This window comes from Balaenoptera physalus (genome assembly GCF_965194825.1).
Source record: "Balaenoptera physalus genome assembly, chromosome: 5".
Classification (NCBI taxonomy): domain Eukaryota; kingdom Metazoa; phylum Chordata; class Mammalia; order Artiodactyla; family Balaenopteridae; genus Balaenoptera; species Balaenoptera physalus.
In genome coordinates this window covers 94,090,199-94,100,437 of record NC_138884.1, presented here as the reverse complement: position 1 = coordinate 94,100,437, position 10,239 = coordinate 94,090,199, and the positions used below count along the sequence as shown (strand labels likewise).

Genomic DNA, 10,239 nt, shown 5'->3' with positions numbered 1-10,239 from the left:
TGTCCTAGGCACTATAGAAGCCAGGGATACAGCAGTGAACAAGAAAGAGGAAGTTTTGCCCTCAGGTAAGTTTATGTACCAGATTATATTTAATGTACGCATTGATTTTCATCTACTAATCAAATATTTATGAAGGGCTTACTCCATGTCTTGGGCTGTTCTAAATACAGGATATACAGTTTATGACAAGAAAGACAAGATTCTTATTCTTACTGAGCAATGAAGCCAAAAATTACCCTGTTTTCTAGGGATACACAATAAAGAACTCAGACACCGTCCTTTCCCTACTGTTTATTAACTAATGCAATAAAAGAAACACGTGAGTGAACACACACACACACACACACACACACACACACATTTAATTGATAGCATTTCTTAATCTGGGGATTACAGTAAGTTCTAGGCATCTTCTAATTTCTGATATATACCTTTTGGCTGGGTATGCAATTTAGTTGGATTTAAAAATGGAGCTAGATTTAAGTGTAAATTTATTGGACTGAATTCTAACAACTCTGACTCTTTCTACCTTTATTCCTTTGTTTTATTGAATTTAACTTGAATAAAATCTTTTTTATTTATCTAAGTCTATTTCTATCTAGTAAGGAAGTTGAAATTGATCATGCCTTGACTTTGTGGGCCATCAGAGAACCATGACATTCCAGGGTATTGATTTTGTGGTGTTGAAGGGTGACAGATCTAGTGTTAAAGTGCTGAGAGAGAATTGGGTTTCAGATTGTACACCATAAGCAGTCCTGACTTTTGCTGAGGCATGACTAGCTTTTTAAAGCAATGGAAGGAATTGTAAGTCTTACGTAATTTGTACTGCATAAACTTGGAAAGATTAATTTAAACCAGAAATGTGTAATCATGCATACAGGAAAGAAAGGTCCACATGTATAGAGACAACTTAGAGTATGTGTATATGTGTGAATAAAGAAAGCATACTGTGTGCTAAGAATATTGAGTAATACTTCAATTCAATATGACTGAACTTTTTCAAAACATGTTTCATCTCACATTTTGGAAGTTGCTTGGTGTTAACTGAAGTTTTGTTGTCTTTCACACCATTCTTATTATCATCATTATTTTGCATTTTTTACCGTTGTGCTTTTACTTAGTCAGGTACTAGAGGATGTGCGTTATGAGGCTCACAATTCAGAGAGGCCAGAGGTCTACAAGTGTAATGCTTGACAATTTTTTGTTACCCTCTGGGACATGGAAGCTTGACAAGAACATTATAATTGCTGCTATAGACATGATCTTAGGAAGAGTAACCATGGTCATCTTTCAATGTCCCATTTTCCTCTGTATTTGTTCTTTTTCAGTTTAATGACCTTTAGTGAATGTATTGAAAATAGCATTTTGATTATATGATTATTGTGTGAAAAACTCTACTAAGTCCAAGTGTATCTCTGGAAACTAATCAGAAGTGCACCAGATTCATTGACTTTAACCAATCCATCATAGTCATCTTTTAATTTATTTCCACATTTTCTTCCAAGTTCCCATTCTTGAATAAGACTTTGACCTGAACAGAAGAATAGAATGTATTTTATAATGTATGTTTGTTCTGTTTTCTAACAACATAAGTATTTTGCTTAAGCAGATTTGCTAGAAAGTGACAGCTTTGAAAAATTGGACACAGGATCCTCTGGAAGCATTTCAGTTCCAGGCAATCTAAATAGTGCAGAAGGGGAACATGAAATATCACTGTGGTTTAAAGATGACAGTTTTGTCAAAGATTCCCTTTCACTCCTTGGCTTAAAACAAATGGAGTAAATCAAGTATATCTGTTCAAAGTATGCATGTGCGCTCACTGAGGAAGCACTCCTTCCTAGGAATGTTTCTTCAGAGACAACCGATGAGAGAATTACTTTTAAAACATGTATCATGGGTTAGGAAGACTATCATTTTCTTGGCTTAATTGTTAGGCACATTTTGAGGTCATGGGATTTCACAAGTACATAGTGTGACTTTAAGAAGAGAGGAAAAGGAAAACCTCCTGGCTTAACACCATCTGAGTATATCATTATGTACACCTATCGTATGTTCTTCATAAATGTAATAATGTAATTATTGTGTGTGTGCCTGTGTGTGTGTGAGAGAGAGAGAGAGAGAGACAGAGAGAGAGAGAGTTTTAATAAACCTAAGATCAGATGCTACACATTTTCTGGCCATATTAAAAATGCAATAATATTATCTACCCGAAAAATGTTGCATATATTTGAAAAGGTATAGCAAGTGTGATAAAACCTGCTTTTAAGAGCAATTTTATCACTAATTGGAGAGGCAGTAGAGTGTAGTCTAGTTAAAAGCACAGACACAAAGATGAGACTTCTTGGGCTCTAAAATTCTAATGCTGCCATTTTTTTAGAACTGTGATTTGGAGCAAGTTAATTTCTCAGTTCTTGACTTCCTTCTTTGTTAAATGGGGTTAATGATAGTATCTACTTTCTAGGGACCACGTGTGTTAGCCTGAGATCTCATAAACACTCAATAGAGTATTAGTTATTCGTAATTGAAAACACTTATCATGTTATGAGGCCAGGAATAGAAGCACAAATTTTTTTTTAAAAAGTAATTCAGAGGATGAATTAAAAGCTCAAAAAATTTCAGGAAGTCTGTAATATATTGATTATGTTTCTTTCAGGACAGTGGTAAATGAGTAGTGATCACATTTTTTCCTTACAGAAGAATCACTGCTGATTATCCTTTATGTCTTATACATATTCTGTAATGTACTTTAGGAATTATACTATAAGAAAGTCACTGGTAATTTCTGTCTTTCAGATTTCATAAAATAATCAGTTAACTGATTTCATGTTCATAGGTTATTCTCAATTTTTTGTTACACTACTGTTAGAGATAGCAGTGTTTTGTAAATGAGTGTATATTTTAATTATAATTTGTTCCAACTCACCTTTGGCAAGAGTGGTTATGTTAGTACTGTTACTTTCTGAAACAACTTTCATTTAATGTGCTGTATTCATTAATTCTCTGTTCATTTATGTGCTTAAATTGTCACTTATCAGAGGCATACCTGGTAATATGCTTTATCTGGATTATCATCTAAATCTGTCCCTTGAAAAAGATTGATTCATTATGGTTTCCATAAAAAAATCTTATAACATGATCTATTTATACGTTTTACTTCATTTTAGGGCCTATCAGCTTTTCATATTAATAGGATTGTCATTTTTATGTGTGGAAGAATTCTTGGTATGGTTTGGCTCTGAGCCATAATATTACCTATCCTCTTAACTCTCTGAAAACACTGACTTACGTTCATTGCATTAGTGTAGGCTTAGTTTTATTTCATGTCCAAGATGAGGAAGGTCACTTCATTAGGCACCTCATTTGCCTTTCTTCCCTGTAGTTTTCTGGTATCTTACACTAAGTATCATGTAAAAAAATGTTCTGCTTCCATTAAGAAAAAGTGAGCAGAGAACAAAGCCAGTTATTTGCAGCACATAAAATCCTTATGATAATTTGGTAGACTTTAATTAAACTAATACATCACATTGCACTTATAAGACAAAGGAGCAAAAAAGAAGCAAATAATCTTCTCTATATTAAAAAACACCATATTGCTTTTTGATTAAACTCTTTAAGACTTGTGACCTATTTTAAAGTATGAGATTGACAGTCCTTTTCATACAAGGCATGTTAAAAAAGTTCTTTGCAATATTGATTGGGACCACCCCCCAAAATTTTGAAATAAAACTATAAAAAAGCTTGGCTTGAAGTAATTTCTATTAATTTCTTAATGATTTTTCAAACTCTTCAAAATAAAAAAAAGATTCTGCAACTTAGTCCATGCAGAAACATTTTTATTACAAAGAATCTTGTTTTGGTATTTAACATATAATTGCCATTGGTTGTTTTTGATGAGCCCACTGACATTATTGATGCAAAGTTCACTATAACTTAAAAGGAAGTCTATCTAATTTGTGTATCTTCCCTGCATTTCACAACTGGAATGTACTGAAATTAGAGATACTTGGTCTTTAAATAATATCATCCCCCAGTTTTCCATTTCCTTGAGATGTAATTCCCATAAATTAAATGGAAATAAACTACTGAATTGGGAGTGAGGACATTTAGTTTTAATCCTAGGTCTGTAGTGTTACATTCAATGTCTTGTCACCCCTCTGGGCCTCAGTATTATCACTGGTAAAGTGAATAATTTTGTAGAGGATAATTTCAAGTGAGTTCCTTATCTCTGGAGTTGTATTTGTGCATTAGTTATTAATACAGTGTCTTTCTGTGTCCTAAAAGTCAATATTTTAATATGCTCATATCAATCCTTAAACCAGCACCACTTAGTATTCACGAAAGTATTTATAAAAACATTTCTAGAAATTTCTAATGATCAGAAAGCAAGATTTTAAAGCTGGTCAACTACAAATCATATCAAAAGAGAAATATATTCAACTTAGAAATTTATCTATTATAAACCAAGGGACCACATACTCACGGCACCAGTTCTTACACTTTTAACATTATCTTTCATAAGCAGGAAACTGGTTGGTTGGATTTTGTAATTCTGTCCTATCTCACCTTTACTTTTTCAAGACTCAGTTAATTCATTGGATACTTACTTCATTTCCTTGTTAGTGGATCAAACTCTTAGTAAGTTTATCCATCACCTGGAAACACTTTGACTACTTTCTACTTCCCTCTGTGGGTGTTTAAGTCTCCCCAAGTAGCTCTCAATTTTTCAGACACACGATTGCAATTTCAGTGGCATTTAAGAACAGCTGAGTTTGCTGTATTCATTTCATCTTCTCATTAACATCTAGTCTCTGTTTCTTTTGGGCAGCTTATTGCTTTGGCACATGAATACCAGCCAGTTCTGCTTTGTTTCCAAAGGTGGCCAATACTATGGTCTGAAGAGGATAATGGTGACAGCTTAAGTTTACATTATTTTACATTTTTATTCTGAGCTTTAAGAATGGAAATTCATTAATGCTCAACTTTGACCAAATGTAATTGGCACTGTAATGCTGGGATCCAGTCTAATGTTTTTGGTTGTTTAGTGCCTAGCCGTCTGTTTGAATTGATCCCTATTTCTCGAGAGAGTATTTCTTTAATATATTATTTTTTAAAAAAGCAAGAAAAAATAAAATTGTGAAATAAGACATACACGATTTAACCTTTAAGAACAGGAGGTTCTAGAGCAGGAATCCTTGAATACTTAATTACATTAGTTTTAACAAATAATTGTTTTCTGCATTCTCTGGCTTTTGACAGTTACCTTAATTTGTCTGTGTAATTCTAATTTAGGATGTTCAGGACAGTTTTGTTGTTGTTGTTTTTAGTTATTACATTGGTTTCTTTTATATGTAGACTTGAGCTAAGTAGAGACGATAGCTCGTGATGGAGTTGAATGGAATTAGAGAAATCTCTGGTTTCGGCAGGGAAATCCTCTCATTGCCTTCTCACCTTACCTCACACATTCCTCACAAACTTTCTCTCTTCTCGGAATGCAGTTTTCCCTCATTTCTGTAGATGTCAACCTTACCTATCTTTATTTTAAGCCCCAGTTTAGGTTCAATTAGTCCGTGAGCCCTCTTCCTACTCCCCTCGCCACTGTCTCTTCTCACTCGTCAGAGCTCTCATAATTTTATCTACTGGGCTCTCATCTTTTCCTCCTCAAGGTTAGTAATCTGTTTATATTAGTAATCTGTATATATTTGTATAAATAATTTCCTCAGAACCAGGACTGTGCCTTATGTTGCTCTGTATTTCCCCTGATGCCTCCTGCAATGCCTTTCACATGATTGGACTCTATAACCTTTGACATTCTTTCTAACTCTGAGATTCCATGATTCTAACAGTCAGCCAGTCAATAAATATTGATTGCTTGGCTATCCAACCCAGGGGATGCTTTTGTTAGGGCCCTAATCATTCGTATTCTGTAGTCAGAGCAAAGTACCTATGATGAGGAAGTGGTATGATATTATCTAGCCCTTTTCCTTCCATGGCCAGTTCAGTGGTTGACTCACAATCTAAAAGCCCTCTTTTCTAAAGAGTGCAGATTAAACAGTGCTAATGAATGGCCCTTTTGTGTGTGTGTGCACTCTTATACATGTAAATGGATATAAACTTCCCTTTCTTTGATTGGATAGGATTTGTCTTATTGGTTCCTTTCCTTTCTTTTTTTTTGGCAGTTTAGACAACTTGCAGATATGTTGAAGTTGCTTCGTATTTATTCACAAATTTAAGTAATTATGATAGAATCCTGAATCTGATAGATACATAGGCTTCTAGAACTGAGTTTCATAACACATTCATTTATAATAGTATAGGAAACTTGCATAGTTTTGCTTATTATTCCTTAAACCATGGCAAAAATGGAGACATTTGCAGTTATAACTTAGCTGTTTATTTTTAAAAGATTCAAAGTCAAATTTAAAAAACAATTATGAGGAAACATAATGTAAAGGAAAAAAATCTTTGATCAAGAACCAAAGTTGGTTTGGGGCCCTGATTCTCCCATTATCTATGTGATTTTTATATAAGGAGATTAAGCTCTCTGATCTTTAATTCCCTCATATGTAAAATGAGCAAACTTATAATAGCTACTTCACAAGGACTTTGTGAGTTTAAGTTAGATAATTAAATGCAATCTTGTAATAAACATCTATGCAGGTGATATATTAACTAATAATTATAATTTATGAGTTTTGGTACCTCATTTATATAAATCAAAATGAAGTAAAACACCATAATACCATTCAGAATTGTCGTTCTCATAGTTCTCCATTCACCAAATCCCATGTTTACCTTCTGTCTCACTTTCTATTTTAAATGATTTTCCAGTATTTTAAAAAATAATAGATAAACTTTCGATGTTGATAGTGGCTCTGCCCTGACTCAGCTCCTATATCATGCATTTATGCTCTAAAATACGAATGTCCACTTCCTGTTCCTAGATTGCAGAAAGTACCATCAATTTGATTTTCTGTGTCATGGAATAAACTCTACTTTTTATATGATACCTTTTACTTTTCCCTAGATTTTAACATCAGTCAGAGAAAAAAAATAATGAATAGTCATAGAATCCTTTTACATATTGCCAATTATATGGAAACACATTCAACACACCCTTGTACTTAATCTCTACTAGTTACATAGGTGTGTGATTTAGTTTTGAAGCATACCTAATAAAAATAAGTACAAACTAGATACATGTTCCTTTCAAAATATATATATTTCCTTATTTATGGTTTGGAAGTTTTTTCAGAATTATTAAGAGTGTGTCTATTCCTTTGTGTGAGTGTTCATTTATTCTTACACCTAAATATGAATTCTTTTCCTATTCTCTGCGTGATTCAGCTTCCTTCTCCTAGCACTAGTCACCAGTTGTTGGCCAGGGAAGTCTGGAAAAGAAGAACAAAGCTTTTATAAGTTAACTTCTTATTGATAATTTTTGATAATTAAATTCCCAGCTTATTTCAGTCTCTTTGGTTAGGAAATGGAAACTGAGTGAGATACAAAGATGGCCTGGTAAAACGTGCTCCAGGAATGGCTTGGTTTTGTCTTACTCTGTGTGTGTGTGTGTGTGTGTGTGTGTGTGTGTGGCTTGTTGCCTGGGTGATAGAAGAAATTGAGGAGACCGGCTGACAGGGGAAGACAAAAGCTGTGTCTATACATCCTCAATAGAATAGGACCTCACTGAAAGATTGGTTTGGTCTGATTTACTAGAGCCTATCTCCTCAGTGGCGGTGATCTGAAAATTGTTTCCAGGGCCATTTTAATTAGCTGATTAAAATCAGAACAAACACATCCTGGTAACATCCATTTCTACCCTGACCCTCACCAATGATTGTTTTCAGAATGGTGATTCCTAAGTAGTTCTGCTTGAGCTCAGTAAGTGATTTGAGGTATGCACTTTTGTTTTTAAACATGAATCTTTAATGGTGAGGAAAGAATCCATTTTTCTTGGCTTCAGTGACAGGTGAATATTATTACAGAGATGCTTTTGTTTGATGCATCAAAATTTAAAACCACAAAAACGTGAAACCTGCCTTTACATAGTTAATTTATGAAATGAGAGAGGTCTATTTTTCAATAACATTTTAATAAGAGGATTTCATTATGCTGCGTGGCAGTATGGTGACCATATTACATAAATGCATTCTAATTCTTGGATATGCTTTTAATTTAAAAGTATGTAAGGTCTTGAAAATAGAAAATGAAACACTGACACCTCTGATTTCCTGTTTTCATTGTTTTACTTATTCATTTATTGAAAATATATATACACATATATATAGCCACAGCACTTATCAAGTATTTAACTATTTATTATTTATTTATTATTTAACTATTTAACTATTTATCAAGTATTCAACTACTTTTGTGAAGTTATTCATTTATACACAAACACACACACACACACACACACACAAAGGGTACCTAACAGGAAGATCTAATGTAGTCTAGGTGTGCATTATGGCTACATCACTGTAGTTGGTTTGGGAATAAAAAACAATATCTCAAACTTTTAAATATTTAGCTTTCACTTTTGTATAGGCAGTTTTTAAATGACGTGTAGTGTATGGTTTGTGTAAAATCAGATAAACTTTGTCCATCTTAAACTTACAACTTAAATCATGAACACTCACTTATCATAGATTCCTCGGTAAACTTGTCCTCCGTGTGTAATTGGCCAGAAAATATCCCAAGTTATGTTAACTTTTAGACCTGCTAGAGAAAGAAAAAAAACTGTTCTTTTTATTTCTAAGAAAAGATAAACATTAATTTAATAAATTAAGACATTTTAAAGCTGCTTAATTTTATACAGCTAATATGGATAATCTGCAGTCAGAGCAATTTTTAAACATTTAATGCTCTTGAATATAAACAATTTTTAAATTAGACATTACCTTTTTATTTATTTATTTATGGCGGTGTTGGGTCTTCGTTTCTGTGCGAGGGCTTTCTCCAGTTGTGGCAAGTGGGGGCCACTCTTCATCGCGGTGCGCGGGCCTCTCATTATCGCGGCCTCTCTTGTTGCGGAGCACAGGCTCCAGACGCGCAGGCTCAGTAGTTGTGGCTCACGGGCCTAGTCGCTCCGCGGCACGTGGGATCTTCCCGGACCAGGGCTCGAACCCGTGTGCCCTGCATTGGCAGGCAGATTCTCAACCACTGCGCCACCAGGGAAGCCCCGACATTACCTTTTTTTATACCATTTATTTTCAAATGTGAGTTAGTTGATTATTCAGTGAAAGAAATCATTTACTTCTTTTTAACTTTGACTCTCATTTGCTGATGCACTGTGACACTGGAAATTAGGTGCAATATATATATATTTTTAATTCTTAAAATATTCTAATTCTTTTGGTAGTGAACTGTAGCACTTTTATTTTATGGAAGTGATTCATTATCTTTTTGGCAATATTCAAACTCACTAAAGGTTTTCCTGACATCAACTGCACCATCAAACTGGAAACAATATTCTGTGTACTTTTTGGCACTCAGAGCAGAAATCAGCCTATTCGTCAGGCTCAAGTTCAGAGAAATAAATATTCAACACTATTTAAAACTCACATTAGCACCAAAACGTTTTGAAGGAGTATTATCATCACTTTCATTTGTGGAAAACATTGCCTTCTTATGGTCATGACTTTGAAGGGGAGAGTAATTCATCCTTGACCAGAGATTAGTGGACGATAGTGTGTAAATTGGTCAGGTTTCTATAGACAGTGAGCTATCTAATGATTGCATTTAGAGACTAGAAAGCTACTTTGAAGGGTGTGAACGTTCAGATCAAGCTCACCTCCCAGAGATATTAAGGACAGTAAATTGTAAAAGCAGTGACAACAGAATTACAATTTCATTATTCTTTGTATTTATAGTATAAGTAAAGCCAGCAATACCCACACCCTCCTGACAGCCCCTCTCCGGGTGACATTTCATAGCCTTCAAATACTTGGAGCCTGAAAAACAATTAATTCAATGTTCCTTTTACCATGCAAATATCTCTTGTCAGAGATAACATCCAAGAGATTAGCCAGCAGTATTGATCTAGGTGCCCCAGGGTTGTTAATTGTAGCTAGAACAGTTATGTCTCCATGACTCCTGAAAGAGGTTATGGCCACTGCAAATACATCTTAAAGAAGGAAAGGATACTATCAGCCAATATGTGCATCCAAACTTTGGAACTAGGCTAGCAAAACCCTACTCACATCCCTGTAAAGCAGACATATATTTTTGTATTTTTTATAG

General features: G+C 34.3%; 1 protein-coding gene across 11 annotated transcripts in view; it reads left to right on the top strand.

Annotated features, from left to right (window-relative positions):
• The window catches only part of PCDH7 (protocadherin 7), a 422,241-nt gene that overhangs the window by 48,146 nt on the left and 363,856 nt on the right, over positions 1-10,239 (top strand). Inside the window, exon 2 of one of the 11 annotated variants that reach the window (XM_082464529.1) lies at positions 9-10,233. The exons of the other annotated variants lie outside the window; for them this stretch is intronic. Coding sequence (XP_082320655.1) covers positions 9-17 — 9 coding nt within the window. The 3' untranslated portion in view covers positions 18-10,233. Of the gene's footprint in view, positions 1-8; positions 10,234-10,239 lie in introns of those variants that run through there. 11 annotated transcript variants of the gene reach the window in all.